The 26,470-nt window shown below is 41.9% G+C and overlaps 1 protein-coding gene across 1 annotated transcript in view; it reads left to right on the top strand.

Moving 5' to 3' along the window:
* The first annotated feature begins 4,460 nt into the window (after positions 1 to 4,460).
* The window catches only part of LOC126471043 (uncharacterized), a 162,515-nt gene continuing 140,505 nt past the window's right edge, over positions 4,461 to 26,470 (top strand). The window contains exon 1 of the mRNA XM_050099110.1: positions 4,461 to 4,705. Within this exon, the coding sequence (XP_049955067.1) occupies positions 4,461 to 4,705 (245 nt within the window). The remainder of the gene's footprint in view (positions 4,706 to 26,470) is intronic.

Below are 26,470 nucleotides of genomic sequence, written 5' to 3'. Positions count from 1 at the left end.
TATCTCCGCCAGTCTTTGGTTGGTTGGTACCGTTCTGTTAATTATTTTGTACCACGTCTCCTTCGCATGTTTAGGTAACACGTTTTCTGAGACGTTCCCCCATATTTGTTTCCAATTGTATTGCGGGAGTTTTTGTTCAATTTTGTTTTTTTCCGGCTTCCCCCTGAGGGCCCAGTATATTCTCTTGGCTGTTCTGTGGCTGGGATTCGCCACGGTGTCCAGAACGTAACTTTTGTTGACGTAGTGTAGCCTGACGTGTCGCATTCTGCAGGGAATGTGTCTCGTGTCGACCGGCGCTTCTTGTGATGCGGGCTTGTATCTTCCAATTATCTTGGCTGTGACGCTGTCAGGGTTTTTGTCCTGGATGGCGAGCGTTCGTTTCAGTAGAAGGGCTGCACATTTAGTCTTTATATCAACTAGACCTAGTCCCCCTTCTTTTGTTGGCAGCGAGCACGTTGCTTGCGCCACTTTGAATATATTTCGACGCCACAACAGGTAGTACACTGCGCTCGTTAGTGCTCGCGCAATTTCTGTCGGGATGCTTAAGACTTGCGCCAGGTACCAAGCTTTCGACAGGATCGTCGTGTTTATCAGTTCTGTTTTCTGGTGGATTGTTAGCTTCCGGTTCGCGTGCTGTCTGGAGAGACCTCTTATGGTGTGTAGCACGTCCCTCCAGTTGTATGCGGCCATTCTAAGTGGACAAGACTGTATATATATTCCAAGAACTTTATGGCTTTCTGCTATTTTATACCATTGGCTGTCTGGTTTGAGTCGTTGATTCCCTATCGGCAGTAGCACTGTTTTTTTGGGGTTGGTTTGGGCGCCTGACGCTTTTTGGAATGTATTTATGATGGTTTCTACTCTCCCAATATCTTCCTGGTCTTCAATAAAGATGCCTAGGTCGTCAGCGTAGGCTACACATGCTACTGCTTTGCCTCCTACGGAGAAGCCTCTGATGTCGTTTGTGAGTTTCCGCAGGAGTGGGTCCAGTGCTATAGCGAATAGAGCCATTGACAATGGACAGCCTTGCCTCACGGATCTGTCCAGTTTTATCAGTTTTGTTTCCCAGCTATTGATTATTACTGTCGATCTTGCAGTACTTAGTATCTTATGGATGATTGCGATGAATTTTTGCCCAAACCCGAGTCTATTTAGTGTCTCTACGAGATATTTGTGGTCGATCCTGTCGAAGGCTTTGTTGAAGTCCACCGAAATTATGGCACCTGCGCTTCTGGTGGTGGCTGCCTGTGCTATTATGTCCCTGTAGGTGCATGTGGCGTCAAATATATTTTTCCCTGGTACCGCACATGTTTGCCACGGACTGATGACTTTCCTCATCACCGATTTCAGGTTGTTTGCGATGCATTTCGCTATTATTTTATAGTCGGCGTTGAGGAGCGTAATCGGACGAAACTCTTCAATGCGGCGGGCGGCTCTCTTCTTAGGGATGAGTGTTATGGTCCCTTCGGTCAGCCCAGGTGGAATTTCCGCCCCATCGAGTATCTCGTTCACCATTTCCGTGAATTGCTCTCCAAGCACGTCCCAATATGCGAGGTAGAACTCGAGCGGGATGCCGTCGGCGCCGGGTGCTCTTCCTCTTGCGCTGGTCCTCATCGTTTCTTTGATGTCATCCACGTCGACATTTTCTGTCAGCAACGCCCTGTCTGCGTCTGTGAGCACGCTCCTCGTCTGCTGGAGGATTTCAGCAGTTGCCGCGTCGTCTGTCGCTTCTCGACGGAACATGTCTCGGAAATAGTCCTCGATGTGTTTTGTTAACTCCGTTTTCGTCGTGAGCGTCTTCCCTTGCTTGTCCTGAAGCTCATTTACGCACTTTCCTGCGCCTCTCTCCCTTTCCCTATTTAGGTGGTGCATGGTGAGTGGCTCTTCATCCACATCGCCATATGTTTTACTTCTTGTGAGGACGCCTCTTATTTGCTGTTTCTTTATTTGAAGGAGTTTTGCCTTGATTCTCCTCACTCGCGGCAGGTATTGCTGGTCGTCTGCTGGTGCGTCGAGTGCGTCTTTCAGGCACTGCTGGTAGAATTCGGCCGTGGTTCCCAAGGACCTCTCGTTCCGCAGCTGCTCACGTTACCACGAGACCACGGCGCTCCTGTAATCCCAGTGTCCTTGATGTTGGCTATCATCCCATAAACTACTCAGTTTGTATATTTTGCTTATTTTTTCACAGTTCCACACAACTTCTTCCTGTTTTCTCAATTGATCTGTGTTCAGTTTTTCAAGGCCTATCCAATGTGCCAACTTACAACTAAATCTGAGGGGGGTGCGATGGGGAGGTTCCCTTGTGAGGTTGCTGATACGGAGTACCTGTCAGTAGGTGGCAGCACAAGGCACCTAATATGGAAAACGTATGTTTTTGGGGGTGTCCGGATACTTTCGATCGCACAATGTATTTCTTCCTCAACACGTAGTTACTCTTCCTCACTCTTCCTCTGTCTCTCGTCTTTACTTCTTCCTCACTTCTTTTACTTGTTTTCGTAAAACAGTCTTACACTAAACAAGAGATATACAAAAAATTTCCTGTAAATATAGCAAATGTTGTATTTATAAGATTAGGTGCCACTTGCGCTCTGTTTTAGAACCCAGATGACAGAATAAAACTCTACATCGAATAAATGAACAAACTAACTCCAGAACTAATCTACTGGCGACCAACAGTCTAAAGACATCCGTGAATATGCATCGAAGCGAATGGTATTTTCTATTTTTTGACTTTGTTTTTAATTACCAATTTTTCCTTTTTCCTTTTTTTCACCAAGAGTCCCCACAAATTCCGTTTGGTATCCCATGATGTGGGTGATGAGTACTACAGGAAGAGAGATGTGCCAAGGAAAATAAGAACAACAGAACTTTATTTCTGACACAGAGAATAAATTTTGATGTTAGGTTCTCAATAGCAGCTGAACAGCTTCTGAACGAATGCAAGTGAAAAATCGTTCTGATCTGATGAGAAACTCGCCTTTCTCGATAACAGTTCTTGAAGATACAGTTGCGTACACAGTCTGTCACAGTAATGAAACACTGCCATACGCGAAGTCCGCATCTGCTACATTATCGATGTCTTGGATTCGACTGGCATGCGCAGCATTCTGACAAATGGCACTCGGTGAACATTGGTATCGAACTCTCGAACCTGAAATGGAACTCGCATACTCATAGATTTATTGGTGAGCTGCTGATCGGTGTCTTATAAATCCATCTGGTGGAGTAATACTGGGAAGTTCTACTTGTATCACGTGGCCTGCGAAGGTATGATAGTGCCGACAAAAGTGGCGCTGTGGCGCCCTCAGATACCCCAGCGGCCGTCGAAGGCAGGATGAGTTGCGGTTGAGTTGTGGGCGCCTTGACTGTGCAGCAACCTGCGGCTCTCTGCTGTGTGGCTGGTGGCACATTCCTAAGGAGCAGATAGAGAAGTAATTTCGCTCTGTAATCGACTGTTGTGACAAAGGTGACAGCCACGGATGAGGTAACGCGTCTTCCCTAATGGGGAGAAGACAAAGCCAGTGTGGAGAAGAAGCGCCGCCATCCTGGAGGAAGAAGATATTCTGACACTGGATGGCAGATCCAGGAAACGTGCCTCCAGTGGTGGAGACCTGGACTGGAAGATGGGCCAAAGGCTGGCAGTGCGAAGCAGCCACAAAGAGAGAGACCCGTCCAGCAGAAAACAGAGATGGACAGACCTGGAAAATAAGACATACATGGTCGACATCAAAAGAAAGGTGACTGGGGCACCAAAGGCAGTGTGACCTGGCGGGCTAGTCTTGCAGCAAAACTTCCATGACTGGAGAACTGGAATGCCGAGGAACCCCAACCAAATACTCATGGAAGGTGCCCCAAGGAGAGGGGACAGGTAAACTGCTAAGATGAGGAAACTCTGAAGATCGCAGGAGACAACAGCAGTTGGAGTTGTAAGAGGGCAACAAAAAGTTCAGAGTGACACAGAGCAGTGTCTTGGAGTAGGCATGTTGTATGCCACCAAATTGCATGGTGAAGGAAAAACCCAATGAGTGAGTGAGATGGAGTGGGAAGCACAGGAGCGATAGGCACCGTGCTGCTATAGTCGGAGCCGGTTGAGTCGGAGCCGGTTGAGTCGGAGCCGGTTGAGTCGGAGCCGGTTGAGTCGGAGCCGGTTGAGTCGGAGCCGGTTGAGTCGGAGCCGGTTGAGTCGGAGCCGGTTGAGTCGGAGCCGGTTGAGTCGGAGCCGGTTGAGTCGGAGCCGGTTGAGTCGGAGCCGGTTGAGTCGGAGCCGGTTGAGTCGGAGCCGGTTGAGTCGGAGCCGGTTGAGTCGGAGCCGGTTGAGTCGGACATGACGCTGGGCTTGTGGCGCCAGATCCAGTCCATCCAGAGCTGGTGGAGCCGGAGCTATTGGCGCTGGAGCCAGTGGTGGCAGAGCAGGAAGTGCTGGAGTGGGAGCTGCTTGGCTGGTGGTGCCAGGGCTGGTGATGCTAGGCCAAGTGGCGCCAGGGTTGGTGGAACAAGAGTGGGAAGCGTCAGAGCTGGTGACACTAGAGCTGCTGGTGCTGGAACCAGTCGCGTTGGAGCCAGTGGTGCTGGAGCTGGTCGTGCGGGGGGTGGTGGTGCCAGAGCCAGAAGTGCTAGAGCCTGTGGCACAGGGACTGACAGCGAATGAGCTGGTAGCTCAGGAGCAGTGGGTGCCAGCACAGGGTCAGTGGAAGGAGAAATTCAGGTTAGTGTGGTTGAGGCACAGGGGCGAAAGGCCAATGGACTTGAAGAAGCCACTAAAGAAAGTTCAGGGAGAGCAGAAATGTGACAGAGGTAGTCCATATGGTAAGGAAGGTGGGCCATGAATCCAATGTATTGTCGAACTCCTGAGGGAGTGGGACCATTGTAGCTGGGTCCTTTGTGGGAAAAGCTTCAGGACAAGTGAGGTGCCATTAAAGTAATTTGGTAATGTACAGGAAGAGCAGTGCATGATGCAGAAGCTGTGCTATTCTGTTGATGGTATCTGTAGGCAGAGTCACCAAACAACGTTGAGTCACGTGACTGATGTTGTAAGTAGGCTGTTTAGGTTTTTATATTGGTAACGCCACGTAGCGCACTGTATGAAAATCACTGGCTGTGCTGTGTGCAGTCTGTGGCTGGGTGGCATTGTTGTAATAGTGAATGACGTTTCACACATTGCTTTGTATACATTTGCTCATTTCGTTTAATATCTAGTTTCTAGCTGCACTGCAGCATTGGTTAAAATAAAATTTAATAGATGTACTAATATAGATATTTTATGCCTACAGATCCAGTAAATAATAATTTTATGATCTACTTCCAAAAAAACGAGGGAGCACAAAAAGGCATTTCCACTTCACAGGAATTGCGTACATAATTTTTGTCAGTGACTTGGTAACTTGTCTGCTAGAGTAAGTTATAGTGATGCATCACTCTAGTGTTAAGATGTGACATAGGTATTAGACATGGTCATCTTTAATGTAATATTTTTTCTTCTTGAGCTTTGTCATGTTTAGATATAAGTTATTGCATTTGCTGCTGCTGTTTGCCAGGCATAGTGCTACTGAATCTCACTTTGTATTACTCTGTTAAGCCAGTTTTACTACTGATTTATTTTTCTTGTTGCTGCACATGGGCTCATATTAGTTATAATGTTGCATTTGCTTTGCTAATTTATATTTATTGCTGCTAACTTTGCCAATTTGCATTTTTTTGTCATTGCTGTTTGTGTTAATTGTTTTGTACTGCTGCATTGACTCGTCCTTTAGTATATATATCTGAGCTCAGTAGATTTAAGTTAGCTTAAGATGGGGTAGGCTATATAAGAGAACGAGTTGTGATGAATTGGAAGAAATGCATTGAGAAGCTATAAGAAAATGGTTTGGCAAAAAAGTAGTGTTCAGTGGAGGAAAAACTATTTTTGAAAGAGGATGTGAACAGAATACAGAAAGCATGCTTGGATAGGATTTTTTTTTTGGTGGAAACAAATGTTGAAATAAGAGGAAAGATCTACGGAATGAAGTTTTGGGTTGGACTGCAGTACCAAATGTCACACTGAAAACAAACCCTGTCCTGTACTTTTGTGTTGTTACGCTATGTGAATTTGTGTTTTTCCTGTCTTTGTATTTAGCTAATAAGATTTACGTTGTAGAATTTCTCTGATAATATGTTATTTACTTTGTAAAGATATTTAGACATTATTTATTCTGTTTTGTTTTAATGCTCATGTGTGAAATTAATGTTTCGAAAACTATTCTCATTATTTTATATATTTACTTATGTCATAATTCCTGTAACACTGATGCATATGTCTATTTCGATTCTTTTGTAAAGCCCGTATTATTACAAATGTTATCTGTACTATTATGTTCTTTAATGATGTATTTTGTACCTTTGTTATTGTATCTTATGTTCTAAAATCGTAATTGACACCAGTTCATCAAATTAAGTAACTTGTAAGTTACATTTCACTGCACACGTTTCTGTTTATGCATAGTATATGGACAATATGTGAGAAGCAGGGACTGAAAGTGTTTCCACGTGTGTTAATAATTCAGCAAGGGACTGGTTAACAGCATTGCTGGGTCTAAGGAGAATTAAAAAAAACTTTGTGAGTGCACAAGTGGTGGTTTATGGACTTGCTATATTCTCCGCAAGACTCTTCGATGGTGATTGTGCACCTGCACAGTCGCAACGGATGGCTGCTAGCCGTCTCTACAAGGACTACAGTGGGTCTACACCTTTGATGACTCACCAATACCATTATTTCTACAAGGACTGCAGTGGGTCTGCACCTCTGGCGGCCCACCAATACCATAATCTCTACCAGGAATACAGTGGGTCTGCTCTGTGATGACCTACCTACCAATATTCTTCAAAACTTCGACTGACTCTTGCTGTGGGTTTGCTCTGTTGTGGCCCATTACCTGTCTGCATGTCAAGAGTCAGCACTGTCTTTCTGTTGGAAGGACAACACTACTTCATCAAGACTGCATGGAAATCCACTACTTCCATGTGCATTTTCTTTTACTGCTCAGACTTTGAAAAAAAACCAAAAAAACACGGCAATTTTACTGTGATGAATGATCAGGACTGTCTTTATGGACTGTGAGAAAATTTTAGCTTTTGACCAACATTGTATCAATAAGTGTGTGCATTTGATTTCTTTGTTATTGTAATTATGAAAACTTTTTTCAAATCTTTATTCGCCACTACCCAAAACAATTTGTAAAATTTTTTGTGGGGAACATGGGGGCTATGTAAGTAGGCTGTTTAGGTTTTTATATTGGTAACGCCACGTAGCGCACTGTATGAAAATCACTGGCTGTGCTGTGTGCAGTCTGTGGCTGGGTGGCATTGTTGTAATATTCGCTATTGTAGTGTTGGGCTGTTTGCTGTTAACAGCGCGTAGCGTTGCGCAGTTGGAGGTTTCTTTAACTGGTAATAGTGGCGCTCGCTGTATTGCAGTAGTTAGAGTAACGAAGATTTTTGTGAGGTAAGTGATACATGAAAGGTATAGGTTAATGTTAGTCAGGGCCATTCTTTTGTAGGGATTATTGAAAGTCAGATTGCGTTGCGCTAAAAATATTGTGTGTCAGTTTAGTGTTGATCAGAATAAGTAAAGAGAGTAATGTCTGAGTACGTTCAGTTCTGCTCAGCTGTTTGAAGATCAAATAATGTAAGAGGTTTATCAGCACAATAATTCATTAATTTTTCTAAGGGGACGTGCCAATGTCTTGGGTAAGACACTGCAACTGCTGACCCAGTAACTGGACAAGCAGCAGGAGCGATTGTTCCAGCGAGGGAGCAGCCATGGCAAAATGGCAAGTGAGACCACTTTTTTCACTTTGTCGCCACTTTTATATCCTATGATATCTTATTATGTGGGTAATGCATGCTGCAAAAAGAGATGTGCCGAGGTAACCAGGAACAATAGAACTTTATTACTAACACAAAGGGTGTACACCCTGATGTTGGGTTCTCAACAGCAACTCAACAGCTTCTGAACGAGTGCAACCGCAGCGGCTGTCGCAGGCGGGATGAGGAGCAGTTGAGTTGTGGCTACCTTGACAGGGCGGCACCCCGCAGTTCTCTGCTGTGTAGTTGGTCCTGGATCGAAAGATGCCAGCCAAAGATACCACATTATGGGGACCTGGGGCATTCTCCCCGGTTACCCGAGCTTGTTTACATCCCTAGTCGTAGCCCTTATTCGGCCTATTTACACTGGCTTAAAAGACAATAAACATGAACCTAAGAATGTGGTGAAGGTGCAGTCTTGAACATGCAGTCATTCACTTTACACCATACGATTCATACAGAGTAGATACAGGCTTGCTCCTCAGCACGATATTGTTAAAGAAACTATGTGATGTTCAATAGTTGGAAAAATTAGAACAGAAAATCTCGAACCACAAATATTTAGAATATGTCTACATATGAAGTAATTCCTCACCATCATGTGTGTTCCACAGTGATATTGAAAATGCATGAGACGTTGGTGTGGTTGTCAGCTTGGTGATAATCGTGGTCGTCGCACCAAGATAGACGACCGCCGAACACGTCTTGCAACGACTGTGGTACCACAGCTATCCTCCAGTAATGCAACATAAAGACACAATGTAGCGTTAAATATCCCAGGTCTTCCTAGGACCAGTATTAGTATTTGAATAAGCCGTTATTTTCTTGTATATCTGAAGCGATTGTGTAACAGTTGTGCACTTAATTTTTAGAACATTGATAATCACGTGTAACTGGAGTCTCAGCATAGAGTAGCGTAGGAATGGATGAGAACCAAAAGGACAGTATTAGACTCGATAGTCATTCCTAGGCCATACTAAACAGGCAGTTTAAAGTAGGAAAAAGGAGGAAAGATTAGTGCTTAACTTCCCATCGATAACTAAGCCTTAGAGATGGGTTTAATGTGGGGAACCGTTTGAGTGTGTTTGGTGAACGATTCTTGTACTATCTTTTTATTTTTCTCATTCTTTGATTCTCCATGATTTATTTTCTAGTGACCTACTTTGTTTTTAGGTAGGAGATTCCATTTTCTTAGCAGTGAGTTATTTTCAACCTAAGTAGAATTTCGGCCTTTGGTTGTTTATACTGTCAATATTTCATAATCATTGCCAACCACAGTGGACCAAAGCTAAAATATTGTGTTGCTATTATGTTCTTGTCCCATTCTGGCAGGCTGCTATTCAGGCAGTGTATGCTTAATCAAAATTTATCTACATCTACATGACTACTCTGGAATTCACAGCTAGATGCTGAGGAGAGGGTTCATCGAACCACCTTCAAGCTACTTCTCTGCTCTTCCACTCTCGAAGAGCGCGTGGGAAAGATGAACACCTAAATTTTTCAGTGCAAGCTCTGATTTCTGTTACTTTATTAGCATAATCATTTCTTACTATGTAGGTGGACGCCAAAAATATATTTTCGCATTCGGAGGAGGAAGTTGCGTGACTGAAATTTAATGAAAAGGTCTCGACCCAACGAAAAACATCCATTTTTTTAATGATTGACATCCCATCTAGCGTTTCATATCCGTGATACTCTCCCTCCTATCTCTCGGTAATACAAAGCTAGCTGCCCTTCTTTGAACTTCTGTCAACCCTATCTGATACGGATCCTTTACCGCTCAGCAATACTCCAGATGAAGATAGACAAACGTAGTGTAGGCAATCTCTTTAGTAGACCTGCTGCATCTTCTAAGTGTTCTGCCAATAAAAAACAATCCTTTGTTCGCTTTCTCCACAAAATTATCCATGTGAATTAACGTGTTAATAATTGTAATCCCTGAGTGTTTAGTTGAATTGATAGCCATTAGATTTGTACGATTTATCGTGTACCTGAAATTTAACGGATTCCTTTTGATGCTCATGTGGATGAGCCCACACTTTCCATTATTTCGATTTAATTGCCACTTTTCACACAACACAGACGTAATGTTTAAATCATTTTGCAATCGGTTTTGATCATCTGATGACTTTACAAGACGATAAATGACACCATCATCTGCAAATATTCCAAGAAGGCACCCCAGATTGTCTCCTAAATCGTTTATATAGATTACGAACGACAAAGGGCCTATAACACTTCCTTGGGCCTTCTTGAAACCTTGAAATATGGAATCAATTTGAGATCCCGTGTCCATAGAAGTCATTACTTCATGTGAACAAATAGCTAATTGTGTTTCGAAAAGACTATATTTTCTGAATCCGTGCTACCTGAAAACAGATCGTTATATTAGAGTAATTCATAATGTTGGAACACAATATATATTCCAGATTCTTACTGCAAACTGGCGTCATTGATATGAGTCTGTGATTCAGCTAATTACTACTGTTTCCTTGCTTGGATATTGGCGTGACCTGTGCAGTTTTCCAGTATTTAGGTACGGATGTTTCGTCGAGCTACGTCGGTTGCCTATGAGTGTTCAGTTTGGAGATATTGTATCAGTATACTCAGAAAGGAACGTAACTCGTATACAAATCTGCACCGGAGGTTCTGCATTTTTCGGTGATTTAAGGTGTTTCACTACACCCAGGACATCTACTTCTAAGTTACTCATTTTGGAAGCAGTTCGTGATTCGAATGTTGGAATATGTACTTCGCCTTCTTTTGTGAAGAAATTTCGGAAAACCGGCTTTAGTAACTCCGCTTTAGTGGAACTGTTATTGGCAACAATAGTATCGCAGTCGCACAGCGAAGGTATTTATTGTGTCTTACCGCTGGTGTACTTTACATACGAACAGCAACTTCTAGGGTTTACTGCCAGATTTAGAGACAGAGTTTCGTTGTGAAAACTATTAAAACTAGCTCACATTGAAGTCCGCGCTAACTTCCGAGCTTCGGTGAAACATCGCCAATCTTGGAAAATTTGTGTTCTTTTAAATTTGCCATGCTTTTTTCGTTGCTTCTGCAACACTGTTCTTACCTGTCTTGTTTACCATGGGGGATCAATACCATCTCTCATTAATTTATTTGGCATATATCTCTCACTTGCCATTGATACTATTTCTTTAATCTACGCCTACGTTGTCAGTTTGGAAGGTGCTGAGACTGTCTCTTAGGAAGGCTTGAAGCGAAGGTTTATCCGCTTTTTTAAATAGATATATTTTGCGTTTGTGTTTGGTTGATTTGAATGTTAGGGTATTCAGTCTCTGTACAATGACCTCGTGGCACTAATTACAGACCCATATCACTGACCTCAATTTCCTGTAGGATTTTGGAGCATATACTGTACTCGAACATTATGAATCACCTTGAAGAAAATGATTTATTGATACATAACCAACACAGATCCAGGAAATATCGTTCTTGTGCAACACAGCTAGCTCTTTACTCCCATGAAGTAATGAGTGCTGTCGACAAGGGATCGCAGATCGATTCCACATCCCTAGATTTCCGGAAGGCTTTTGATAAAGTTCCTCACAAGCGACTATTAATCAAATTGCGTGCATATGGAGTATCGTCTCAGTTGTGTGACTGGATTCGTGATTTCCTCTCAGAGAGGTCACAGTTCGTTGTGATAGACGGTAAATCATTGAGTAGAACAGAAGTGATATATGGCGTTCCGCAAGGTAGTGTCATAGGCAGAGCGCCATTAATTCGACTACATTCCATTATCCTCGTTTTGCTTTTATTGATGATCATCTTATATCCTCCTCTCAAGACACTGTCCATTCCGTTCAACTGCTCTTCTAAGTCCTTTGCTAAATTTGTGATCCCTGTTCCTGATTTACAGTGATAATCTGAGTAACCACCTTATATTGTTTGCAGATGACGCTGTAATTTACCGTCTAGTAAAATCATTAGACGATCAACTCCAATTGCAAAATGATCTAGAGAGAATTTCATATGGTGCGAAAAGTGGCAGTTGGCACTAAACAAAGAAAAGTGCGAGTTCATCCACATGGCTACTAAAAGAAATCCGATAAATTTTTGGTATACGATAAATCGCACAAATCTAAGAGCTGTCAATTCGACTAAATACCTTCTTGTTGTTGTTGTTGTTGTTGTTGTTGTTGTTGTTGGTGGTGGTGGTGGTGGTGGTGTTCAGTCCTGAGACTGGTTTGATGCAGCTCTCCATGCTACTCTATCCTGTGCAAGCTTCATCTCCCAGTACTTACTGCAACCTATATCCTTCTGAATCTGCTTAGTGTATTCATATCTTGGTCTCCCTCTACAATTTTTACCCTCCACGGTGACCTCCAATGCTAAATTTGTGATCCCTTGATGCCTCAGAACATGCCCTACCAACCGGTCCCTTCTTCTTGTCAAGTTGTGCCACAAACTCCTCTTCTCCCCTATTCTATTCAATACCTCCTCATTAGTTACGTGATCTACCCATCTAATCTTCAGCATTCTTCTGTAGCACCACATTTCGAAAGCTTCTATTATCTTCTTGTCCAAACTATTTATCGTCCATGTTTCACTTCCATACATGGCTACACTCAATATAAATACTTTCAGGAACGACTTCCTGACAATTACTATATCTATACTCGATGTTAACAAATTCCTCTTCTTCAGAAACGCTTTCCTTGCCATTGCCAGTCTACATTTTATATCCTCTCTACTTCGACCATTATCAGTTATTTTGCTCCCCTAATAGCAAAACTCCTTTACTACTTTCAGTGTCTCATTTCCTTATCTAATTCCCTCAGCATCACCCGACTTAATTCGACTACATTCCATTATCCTCGTTTTGCTTTTATTGATGATCATCTTATATCCTCCTCTCAAGACACTGTCCATTCCGTTCAACTGCTCTTCTAAGTCCTTTGCTGTCTCTGACAGAATTACAATGTCATCGGCGAACCTCAAAGTTTTTACTTCTTCTCCATGGCTTTTAATACCTACTCCGAATTTTTCTTTTGTTTCCTTTACTGCTTGCTCAATATACAGATTGAATAACATTGGGGAGAGGCTACAACCCTGTCTCACTCCCTTCCCAACCACTGCTTCCCTTTCATGTCCCTCGACTCTTATAACTGCCATCTGGTTTCTGTACAAATTGTAAATAGCCTTTCGCTCCCTGTATTTTATCCCTGGCACCTTTAGAATTTGAAAGAGAGTATTCCAGTCAACATTGTCAAAAGCTTTCTCTAAGTCTACAAATGCGAGAAACGTAGGTTTGCCTTTCCTTAATCTTTCTTCTAAGATAAGGCGTAAGGTCAGTATTGCCTCACGTGTTCCGACATTACTGCGGAATCCAAACTGATCTTCCCCAAGGTCGGCTTCTACCAGTTTTTCCATTCGTCTGTAAAGAATTCGCGTAGTATTTTGCAGCTGTGTCTTATTAAACTGATAGTTCGGTAATTTTCACATCTTTGGGATTGGAATTATATTCTTCTTGAAGTCTGAGGGTATTTCGCGTGTCTCATACATCTTGCTCACCAGATGGTAGAGTTTTGTCAGGACTGGCTCTCCCAAGGCCGTCAGTAGTTCTAATTGAATGTTGTCTACTCCCGGGACCTTGTTGCAACTCAGGTCTTTCAGTGCTCTGTCAAACTCTTCACGCAGTATTCTATCTCCCATTTCATCTTCATTTTCATCCTCTTCCATTTCCATAATATTGTCCTCAAGTACATTGCACTTGTATAGACCCTCTATATACTCCTTCCACCGTTCTGCTTTCCCTTCTTTGCTTGGAACTGGGTTTCCATCTGAGCTCTTGGTATTCATACCAGTGGTTCTCTTTTCTCCAAAGGTCTCTTTAATTTTCCTGTAGGCAGTATCTATCTATCTATCTAAATATCTCTCTATCTATGTAAATACCTAGGAATTACAATTACGAGCAACTTAAATTGGAAAGACCACATAGATAATATTGTGGTGAAGGCGAAAGAAATACTGCGTTTTGTTGGCAGGAAACTTAGAAGATGCGACAAACCCACTAAAGAGAGAGCCTACGTTACACTTGTTCGTCCTCTGCTGGAATACTGCTGCGCGGTGTGGGATCCTTACCAGGTACGATTGACGGAGGACATCGAAAAAGTGCAAAGGAGGACAGCTCGTTTCGTGTTATCGCGCAATAGGTGTGAGAGTGTCACTGATATGATATGCGAGTTGGGGTGTCAGTCACTGAAACAAAGGCGGTTTTCTTTGCGGCGAGATCTGTTTACGAAATTTCAATCACAAACTTTCTCTTCCGAATGCGAAAATATTTTGTTGACTCCCACCTACGTAGGGAGAAGTGATCATCATAAAAAATAACAGAAATCAGAGCTCGAACGGAAAGATTTAGGTGTTCCTTTTTCCCACGCGCCATTCTAGAATGGAATGGTAGAGAAGTAGTATGAAAATGATTCGATGAACCCTCGCGGGCACTTAAGTGTGAATTGCAGAATAACCATGTAGATGTAGATCCCTGTATCCGTGGTGGTTCCCCCTGTTTGCTCAGGATTATTTGTTACTTAGAGGTCAAGTATGTTTTCACAACAATTTAAGCTTCGGGAGGGCTCTAGAACTAACTGTTCAGAATAATTTTCGGAGAAGGCATTTAGTAAGATTTCGGACGATGCTTTATTCTTACCACTTACAAGCTGTGTCAGATACAAACCCTTACACCGGATGAATGAAACGACGTAAAAGTCGAACAGTGAACAGATGAAGTAATATTGGAAGGAAAAGTAAAGTATGTGCTACTTAAGTTCAAATGCAGATCTCAATAGCCCACAATAAAAAATAATTTTAAATGTGAGCGGCATCTGTGTAGCGCTGCCGTGGAACTGATTCCTGTGGCATCTGTTATTTGCTGTGCTTCCCTTGTAATCAAAGTCGTTGAGGCTTAACGGCTGTTACTGTTTACACTGCGTCAGTGATAGGGAGCCCAGGCGGGTTAGCTGACTGCTCACAGCTGTCACTCGGGCACAGCTACGGCTTTATTTCCACTCGTTCTGCATGCCTCAAATCTTCAGCACATTTTTAATTCCAATGGCCCGTTTACTCTCTATTATTGTACGGTGGGTCAAGCGAGGACAGTTACTATGTTAGAACATGCGCGCAATCGCACAATGCTATCAGCTTTCGGATTCATTTCTCCAGTTTCAACGAAGGACTCGATTTCCCGAAACTTAATTCAGTGACCCATAATGTTCAAGATTATATGAAACACAAATGCGTATGACCTATTCTACGCAATGACAGGATTAAAATCTCCACGTACATAACGGAAGAAATATATCTAAACTGTTTCAAGTATTCTTTAACTTTTCTAATACATCGAATTTTTCCATAATTCTCTTAGCGGGTAGAACTGGCCCCTCTCGCAATACTACTTTCCTCGATACGCAGATTTCTTTGAGTGATTTCTGTAGATTGAGAGACAGCCACTCCTATTTCCGAGAGTAGCATCTTCTGTTTATTATGGATTCAGAACCCAACCTAAATCTGTTTCACTAGATGAGATTTGTACCGTCGAGTACACTATTCTGTCACAGGGACAAAATATCAGAAGAATCAGGGGTAGCAGTTCATAAAAAATGGGACAGACGGCAACGTTCTGAAAAGGCCGCCACTGAATTCTGTATTTTCTTCCTCTCTGTAGCCGAAAACACAGGAACACTAAGCCTACCTCAGAAGCCATAACACTACTCAATTTTACCCAACGTGCATCAACAATGGCGCTGCACTATAAATCCACAACACCAAATGAAATTATAAAAACCACCACATCCCTAAGAAGCACCAGCTCTTGTGGGTGTGACGCGATACGTACCAGGGCAATAAAATTATGTGGTGACTTCATCGACAATATATTGTTCTATATGAGCTGCCGTGAACCAAAGTGGTCTAAGTCGAAAAATTTTTAGTGTTTGAGTTACACCACTTAGTTTTCTCACAATGCTCGGAAATTTATTGTGAAGAAGTGATATAAGATAACTCTCACCGGAGCTACTTGAGAGCTCCAAATGCTTTCTTCCTCTCACGCCAGAGTGAAGTACGTTCGCGGGAATAGTGCTACAAGTCAAGAGGCAAAGTCACGTCGTCTTGTTATTCTGTGTTGTTTTGCGTGTTTATTTATGCTCTAAAAACAAAAAGGCATTATAACAGTGCTAGTAAGTATTGTCAATAATAATAAACCCCGTGGAGGCCCGGGAAAAGAATAGGCCTCCGGTATGTTCTGCCACTCGTAAAAGGCGACGAAAAGAACAAACCACTAATAGGGCTAACCCCCCATTTAGTGTGATTAGTTGGTTCAGGACAGAACTAAAGAAGCCTCGGACAAGCGCCGTCATGGTCGGGGACGACGTTTGAACCCTATGCCCGCCCACAATGGTAACGACACTGCTAGCCAACTGGAAAATGATTTAAATCCAAATAGAGGTGTTTTGCAGGATATGCTTCCTGCAACCACCCTAGAAGGAAAACAAAGACAGAGGATGAGATGGTCAGATGAAGTTAATCGACACCTCATGTTCTGTTATTACCAAGCAACAAACCTAGGAACCAACACAACTGGATACAGATCACAAGTATACACAACATTTATTACCAGATACCCAGAATTAAAATTTTTAACAGAACAACGACTAGCTGATGAGATCCGTGTAATAATAAAAAATAACAGGATACCCCAGTCAGAATTAGATAACATCAAACAAGAAGTACAACAAATACTGGAACAAAATAATGTGCCATCAGAAGAAGAAGAAAATACAGTAATGGACTCAAACATCCCAGAGCAAACAAACAAAGAACAACACGCACCAATTAAACAATCAGAGGAAAACGAAATCTTAAGGCAGCCACCAGAACAAGCACAAATAGAACACAAAGTGACACAGATATTAGATATAGAAGAAAAATTTCATCTAACATATATAGAATACAAAGACACAAATACAGACATTAGACCATTCTTGCATAGACCACCAAATAACCCACAAGTCGAAACAACAATAAAAACTATCAACACAATCATACACAACAAAATAAATGAAAACACAACTATGGAAGAGTTACAACTACTGGTATATATAGGAGCACTCACTACACTAAATATACACACTAGGCAGAGATCAGAACCAACCAATACACAGAAGAAACCCACAAAACCAGCATGGCAACACAGGCTACAGATCAAAATAGAAAAACTGAGAAAAGACATCGGACAGCTAACACAATTTATAAGAAATGAAATCTCGGAAAAAAAACGAAAAAAGTTAGGTAAAATCTTACAACAAGAAGCGACAGAGCAATTAGACGAAAAGAAGCAGAAATTACAAGCATTAGCCAAACGACTCAGAAGATACAAAAAAAGTGAAAATAGAAGGAAACAAAACCAAACATTCAACACAAACCAAAAGAAATTTTACCAGACAATAGATAACACACACATTGAAATAAACAATCCACCAAACATAACAGACATGGAACACTTCTGGAGCAACATATGGTCAAATCCGGTACAACATAACAGGCATGCACGGTGGATACAAGCAGAAACAGACACATACAAGATGATACCACAAATGCCTGAAGTGACAATTTTGCAACATGAAGTCACCCAAGCAATTAATTCTACTCACAATTGGAAAGCCCCTGGAAATGATAAAATAGCAAATTTCTGGTTAAAGAAGTTCACCTCAACACATTCACATCTAACTAAATTATTTAACAGTTACATTGCAGACCCATACACATTCCCTGATACACTTACACATGGAATAACTTATCTGAAACCTAAAGATCAAGCAGACACAGCGAACCCAGCTAAATATCGCCCCATAACATGCCTACCAACAATATACAAAATATTAACTTCAGTCATTAAACAGAAACTAGTGACACATACAACACAGAACAAAATTATAAATGAAGAACAAAAAGGCTGTTGCAAAGGAGCACGAGGATGTAAAGAGCAACTGATAATAGATGCAGAGGTGACATATCAAGCTAAAACTAAACAAAGGTCGCTACACTACGCATACATCGATTACCAAAAAGCTTTTGATAGTGTACCCCACTCATGGTTACTACAAATATTGGAAATATATAAAGTAGATCCTAAATTGATACAGTTCCTAAACATAGTAATGATAAACTGGAAAACCACACTTAATATCCAAACAAATTCAAATAATATCACATCACAGCCAATACAGATTAAGCGTGGAATATACCAAGGAGATTCATTAAGTCCTTTCTGGTTCTGCCTTGCTCTGAACCCACTATCCAACATGCTAAATAATACAAATTATGGTTACAATATTACTGGAACATACCCACACAAAATCACACATTTGCTATACATGGATGATCTAAAACTACTGGCAGCAACAAATCAACAACTCAACCAATTACTAAAGATAACAGAAGTATTTAGCAATGATATAAATATGGCTTTTGGAACAGACAAATGTAAGAAAAATAGCATAGTCAAGGGAAAACACACTAAACAAGAAGATTACATATTGGATAACCACAGCGACTGCATAGAAGCGATGGAAAAAACAGGTGCCTATAAATATCTAGGATACAGACAAAAAATAGGAATAGATGATAGAAATATTAAGGAAGAGCTAAAAGAAAAATATAGACAAAGACTAACAAAAATACTGAAAACAGAATTGACAGCAAGAAACAAGACAACAGCTATAAATACCTATGCTATACCAATATTGACCTACTCATTTGGAGTAGTGAAATGGAGTAACACAGACCTAGAAGCACTCAATACACTTACACGATCACAATGCCACAAATATAGAATACATCACATACATTCAGCAACAGAAAGATTCACATTAAGCAGAAAGGAAGGAGGAAGGGGATTTATCGACATAAAAAACCTACATTATGGACAGGTAGACAATTTAAGAAAATTCTTTCTAGAACGAGCAGAAACTAGCAAAATACATAAGGCAATCACTCATATAAATACATCGGCTACACCACTGCAATTTCATAACCACTTCTACAACCCTTTAGATCACATAACATCAACAGACATGAAGAAAGTAAATTGGAAAATGAAAACACTACATGGCAAGCACCCGTATCATCTAACACAGCCACACATCGATCAAGACGCATCCAACACATGGCTAAGAAAAGGCAATATATACAGTGAGACAGAAGGATTCATGATTGCAATACAGGATCAAACAATAAACACCAGGTATTACAGCAAGCATATTATTAAAGATCCCAATACCACAACGGATAAATGCAGACTTTGTAAACAACAAATAGAAACAGTAGATCACATCACAAGCGGATGTACAATACTAGCAAATACAGAATACCCCAGAAGACATGACAATGTCGCAAAAATAATACATCAACAGCTTGCCTTACAACATAAACTTTTCAAACAACACATTCCTACATACAAGTATACACCACAAAATGTACTGGAGAATGATGAATACAAATTATACTGGAACAGAACCATTATAACAGATAAAACAACGCCACATAACAAACCTGACATCATACCCACCAATAAAAAGAAGAAATTAACACAACTAATCGAAATATCCATACCCAATACAACAAACATACAAAAGAAAACAGGAGAAAAAATTGAAAAATACATCCAACTGGCTGAGGAAGTCAAAGACATGTGGCATCAGGATAAAGTTGACATCATACCAATTATACTATCAACTGCAGGAGTCATACCACACAATATCCACCAGTACATCAATGCAATACAGCTACATCCAAACATATATATACAGCTACAGAAATCCGTAATTATTGATACATGTTCAATTACCCGAAAGTTCCTAAATGCAATATAACACATACCGTACAGTTAAAAGTAAGTGACGCCTGATCAAGGTCCGCGTCACTCCATTTTTAACCGGACTTAACGTCTGAGAAAGTGAAGATAATAATAATGATAATGATGATAATGATGATGATAATAATGATAATGATAATGATAATAATAATAATAATAATAATAATAATAATAATAATAATAATAATAATAATAATAATAATAATAATAATAATAATTTAAGACTGATTATGCCTTTCAGCGTTCAGTCTGGAGCATAGTCCCCCTTCTAAAATTCATGCATGATCCCTTATTCAGTGCTAACATTGATGCCTCTTCTGATGTTAAGCCTATTACTTCATAATCATTCTTAACCGAATCCAGGTACCTTCTCCTTGGTCTACCCCGACTCCTCCTACCCTCTACTACTGAACCCATGAGTCTCCGATGCGTGTAACATGACTCCACCATCTAAGCTTGTTCGCTACATCTATAGAGTTCATTCAGAGTTTTTCTTTGATTTCCTCATTGTGGACACCCTCCTGCCATTGTTCCTATCTACTAATACCTGCAATCATCCTAGCTACTTTCATATCCGTAACCTCAACCTTATTGATAAGGTAACCTGAATCCATCCATCTTTCGCTCCCATACAACAAAGTTGGTGGGAAGATTGAACAGTGCAAAGATAACTTAGTGTTGGTACTGACTTCCTTCTTGCAGAAGAGAGTAGATCGTTCCTATTTGGTACTCAATCCATTTATATCTCTTTCCCACCGACATTACTTTCGTTTTGGAGATGCTAGTCTTCATACCATAGTCCTTACATTTCTGATCTAGCTCTGAAATATTACTTTGCAAACTTTCAATCGAATCTGCCATCACAACTAAGTCATCCGCATATGCGAGACTGCTTATTTTGTGTTCACATATCTTAATCTTACCCAGCCAGTCTATTGTTTTCAACATATGATCCATAAATAATATGAACAACAGTGGAGACAGATTGCAGCCTTGTCTTGCCCCTGAAACTACTCTGAACCATGAACTCAATTTACCGTCAACTCTAACTGCTACCTGACTATCTATGTAAAGGCCTTTAATTGCTTGCAAAAGTTTGCCTCCTATTCCATAATCTCGTAGAACAGACAATAACTTCCTCCTAGGAACCCGGTCATATGCCTTTTCTAGATCTATAAAGCATAGATACAATTCCCTGTTCCACTCATAACACTTCTCCATTATTTGCCGTAAGCTAAAGATCTGGTCCTGACAACCTCTAAGAGGCCTAAACCCACACTGATTTTCATCCAATTGGTCCTCAACTAATACTCGCAATTTCCTTTCAACAATACCTGAGAAGATTTTACCCACAACGCTGATTAAAGAGATACCTCTGTAGCTGTTACAATCTTTTCTGTTTCCATGTTTAAAGATTGGTGTGATTACTGCTTTCGTCCAGTCTGATGGAACCTGTCCTGACTCCCACGCCATTTCAATTAATCCTGTGTAGCCATTTAAGACCTGACATACCACTGTATTTGATGAGTTCCGACTTAATTTCATCCACCCCAGCTGCTTTATTGCACTGCAATCTATTGACCATTTTCTCCACTTCCTCAAATGTGATCCTATTTCCACCATCATTCCTATGCCATTGTATATCGAAATCTGAAACATTACTGATCGTATTTTCACCTACATTGAGCAACTCTTCAAAATATTCCCTCCATCTGCCCAAGGCATCAACAGGATTCACCAGCAGTTTTCCTGACCTGTCCAAAATACTTGGCATTGTTTGCATTATTTTCTTTCTTTGGGTTTGTAATATCCAGATATTAATGAAGCAGAAATTGTCTTTATAAGCGAATTTTGTACTCCATGTTGAAGTCCAAGTTAAAGCCTACATGAATCAAGCAGTGATGTCTCACATTAAATACAGAAACCATAAATCTCATCCCTCTCAACAATGCTGTCCGCCTTGTCACCGAAGCAAAATGAAAAGATGTGATGACACTTCTCCCTTACATCGCTGCGGTGCACCGCACTTTCTTCAACCAACTGACAACTGCAAGTTCGGCTCAGGAATCTAGACTTGGGCATGTTGACCCTTTGGCAGAGGAGGAATATGATGTGGACGGTGACATCGAGTAAACAGTCATGCTCCATTATAAAGCCTCTTGAAATATCAGCATGATAAGTATTAAATTTTAAGAAATTATCTCATTTAGAACCGACAACTTATTTATAATCCGTAGATGAATGCACTGCAGAACTTTTAGACTCAGCAGGTAGCGTTCCCCAGGGCTTGATCCTTCGTCCCCTGATCTTCTTAGTGTACATTCATGACCTATCAGCATCACTAAATAACAATGCAAATATAGTAATGTTTGCTGGTGATACTAATCTCTTGATGAAGGGTGTGAAATCGACAATACAGATTACAACTGAAACAATAACACATCAAGTACATAAATGGTTCTAGTATTATACCTCTCAAAACCAAATTTAATGCAGTTTCAGACAGCTAATAACAGGCTTCAAGCCCCTGAAATAAATATCAGTGGTCATAAAATAAATGAAATTTCACATATAATATTTCTGGGAATAAAAATGGATAATAAATTAAGATAGACTGAGCACAGTGATGTGCTGCTCAAGACACTAAGCTTAGCATGTTTTGCACTAAGAGCTATTTTGCACTATGTTGGCAGGCAAACAATAATTTTGTCATCTTTCGAATATTTCCACTCTCTTATCTCATATAGTATAATATTCAGTGCAAATTCTGCAGAAGTGGGAAAATTTTTTAAAAACCAAAAAACGGGCTGTGAGATTGATCTGTGATGGTTCAAATCGGACATCCTGTAGGCACCTGTTTGTGATCTTCACACTCACAAGTCTGTACGTTACTCGTTGATGATATTTTTAATCAACAACAAAAAACTTTTCCAAACAAACTGTGATAGTCGCATCCATAACACAAGGCACAAGCAAAGACGTCACAAGGACTCAGCTATCCTCAGTATAGTACAAAACGGAGTTATCCAGGCTCGAATAAGACTTTACAAACAAGCTCCCACAGTATATAAAAAAGGAAACTGACAACCCTCATGTATTCAGTAGGAGACTGAAACAATTTCTCGTAAACCATACTGTGTGCGATTTAAATGAATTTCTAGAGCTATAAGATTTGTAAAAGATGTATTATATTATAAATGAAGTAATTTGTATGCCATTGTATGTAATAGTGTATATCTTGTAGTAATACTATCTGCAGTACTCTTGTTTTTCTTTAAACCTTGAATGCAATGCTGTATATCCTGTATATACACTCCTGGAAATGGAAAAAAGAACACATTGACACCGGTGTGTCAGACCCACCATACTTGCTCCGGAAACTGCGAGAGGGCTGTACAAGCAATGATCACACGCACGGCACAGCGGACACACCAGGAACCGCGGTGTTGGCCGTCGAATGGCGCTAGCTGCGCAGCATTTGTGCACCGTCGCCGTCAGTGTCAGCCAGTTTGCCTTGGCATACGGAGCTCCATCGCAGTCTTTAACACTGGTAGCATGCCGCGACAGCGTGGACGTGAACCGTATGTGCAGTTGACGGACTTTGAGCGAGGGCGTATAGTGGGCATGCGGGAGGCCGGGTGAACGTACCGCCGAATTGCTCAACACGTGGGGCGTGAGGTCTCCACAGTACATCGATGTTGTCGCCAGTGGTCGGCGGAAGGTGCACGTGCCCGTCGACCTGGGACCGGACCGCAGCGACGCACGGATGCACGCCAAGACCGTAGGATCCTACGCAGTGCCGTAGGGGACCGCACCGCCACTTCCCAGCAAATTAGGGACACTGTTGCTCCTGGGGTATCGGCGAGGACCATTCGCAACCGTCTCCATGAAGCTGGGCTACGGTCCCGCACACCGTTAGGCCGTCTTCCGCTCACGCCCCAACATCGTGCAGCCCGCCTCCAGTGGTGTCGCGACAGGCGTGAATGGAGGGACGAATGGAGACGTGTCGTCTTCAGCGATGAGAGTCGCTTCTGCCTTGGTGCCAATGATGGTCGTATGCGTGTTTGGCGCCGTGCAGGTGAGCGCCACAATCAGGACTGCATACGACCGAGGCACACAGGGCCAACACCCGGCATCATGGTGTGGGGAGCGATCTCCTACACTGGCCGTACACCACTGGTGATCGTCGAGGGGACACTGAATAGTGCACGGTACATCCAAACCGTCATCGAACCCATCGTTCTACCATTCCTAGACCGGCAAGGGAACTTGCTGTTCCAACAGGACAATGCACGTCCGCATGTATCCCGTGCCACCCAACGTGCTCTAGAAGGTGTAAGTCAACTACCCTGGCCAGCAAGATCTCCGGATCTGTCCCCCATTGAGCATGTTTGGGACTGGATGAAGCGTCGTCTCACGCGGTCTGCACGTCCAGCACGAACGCTGGTCCAACTGAGGCGCCAGGTGGAAATGGCATGGCAAGCCGTTCCACAGGACTACATCCAGCATCTCTACGATCGTCTCCATGGGAGAATAGCAGCCTGCATTGCTGCGAAAGGTGGATATACACTGTACTAGTGCCGACATTGTGCATGCTCTGTTGCCTGTGTCTATGTGCCTGTGGTTCTGTCAGTGTGATCATGTGATGTATCTGACCCCAGGAATGTGTCAATAAAGTTTCCCCTTCCTGGGACAATGAATTCACGGTGTTCTTATTTCAATTTCCAGGAGTGTATATTATTTACATTTTTTTCTTCTCTTCGTTTCTGTAGAATATTGTATTCATTTTCTTGTCCTATATTACAGCACAATCTTTATACAAAATGTAATTTTACAGGTCCAAATAAAAATCAGTCTATCAATGAATCAGCCTTTGCACCACTTCGTAAAGTGGCGTTGCTATGTATAGTTACGAATGGCAGTTAGACAGTTTGGGGCGCACAAAAGCTTGTCTAAGTTGTTGCTTACTCACAGGTTGTTATAGCCCCTATTTCCCATTCTGCTGCATGCTTTTCGGAATAAAAAACCAGCCTATGAAATAAGGAAAAATATACTGCACTCTAGTTGTTGAAACTTGTATTGCGAATTAAACTTAAACTAGTAGATGCTTTTGTGACTCTCTTGACACTAGTCACTGCTTACCTGACACTGCTTGCTAGGATCGAGATGGTCCCTCTCGATAACGGATGTCCCTTTTGTAAGCGTTTAAGACTTTGAAAAAGTGAACTATGTCGTCCTCGTCGTAATTTACCGACACAGCCAGGAAAAAAACCCACATGTCCAACGTCTAAGTATCAACACTCAACTGTTAAACATAGTACAAGCCTCAGAGGCTACTGATAAGCACAAATGAAGAGAACTATTTAAAGCACGAACAATCTCCCCTGTTTGACCACCAACCACGTGATGTGTCCAGTCGCACATTACGCCATTCCCTACTTGTTCTGCAGGTGCTGTTGGCTGAGCGAGGTGGCGCAATAGTGAAGACACTATGTTTGCATTATCTAAAAGTAACCTTTAAATCCACCCCCAGGTCCTTTTTAATTTATCTGTAGTTTTCCTAAACCGGTTAAGGCGAATGTAGAGATGATTCCTTTAAAAAGGGCTCTGCCGATTTCTTTCCCAGCCGTGTACAACCTGCCACATTGAGTTCGACTCCAATGAAGACTTTGAATTACGTTTTACTGTACCTAAAGAACACAAGCAGTAAAGTAAATTTAAAACTCGCACCCTTGCCATTGGCATTGGTGGAATTCAGACTTGAGATTTCCAATTTATAAGACAGATATACACTGAGGAGCCAAAAGAAACTAGTACAGGTGCCTAATATCGTTTAGGGTCCCCGCGAGCACGCATAAGTGTCGCAACACGACGTGGCATCAGGGGTCCCATGTCACTCCAACTGCACTCTCCCCACACCATTAGAGAGCCTCCACCAGCTTGAACAGTCCCCTGCTGACATGCAGGGTCCATGGATCCATGTTGTCTCCATACCTGTACACGTCCACCCGCTCGATCCAATATGAAACGAGACTCGTCCGACCAGGCGACGTGTTTCCAGCCATGAATAGTCCAATGTCGGTGTTGACGAGCCCAGACGAGGCGTAAAGCTTTGTGTCGTGCAGTTACCAAGGATACAGGAGTGGGCCTTCAGCTGAGAAAGCCCATATCGTTGATGTTTCGTTGAATGGTTCGCACGCTGCCTCTTGTTCTCGGCCCAGCAATGAAATCTGCAGCAATTTTAGGAAAGGTTGCACTTCTGTCACTTTGAACGATCCTCTTCCGTCGTAGTTGGTCCCGTTCTTGCAGGATCTTTTTCCGGCCGCAGAATTACTGGAGATTCGATGTCTTACCCTATTTCTGATATTCACGGTACACTCGTGAAATGGTCGTACGGGAAAATCACCACTTCACCGTTACCTCGCAGATGCTGTGTCCCATCACTCGTACGCTGACTGTAAGACCACGCTCAAACTCACTTAAATCTTGATAACCTGCGTTGCCAACCGCAGTGCCTTACACCGCCCGTTTACATATCTCTGTATTTGAATACGCATGCCTATACCAGTTCCTGTGGCGCTTCCGTTTAGTTCCTTGAGGTTTTATTGAATTTCAGAAATTCCTTTTCTCTTGTGGAAACTTTTATTTAACTTCATTCTTTTCGCCAACACACCGTGTATTAATGGTGTTACAAGTAAACTGAGCGCACTATAAATTATTAATATGTGA

This window comes from Schistocerca serialis, chromosome 3 (assembly GCF_023864345.2).
Source record: "Schistocerca serialis cubense isolate TAMUIC-IGC-003099 chromosome 3, iqSchSeri2.2, whole genome shotgun sequence".
NCBI classification, from domain to species: domain Eukaryota; kingdom Metazoa; phylum Arthropoda; class Insecta; order Orthoptera; family Acrididae; genus Schistocerca; species Schistocerca serialis.
Note: the sequence above shows the minus strand (reverse complement) of the source record. Positions and strands in the feature narration are given on the sequence as shown.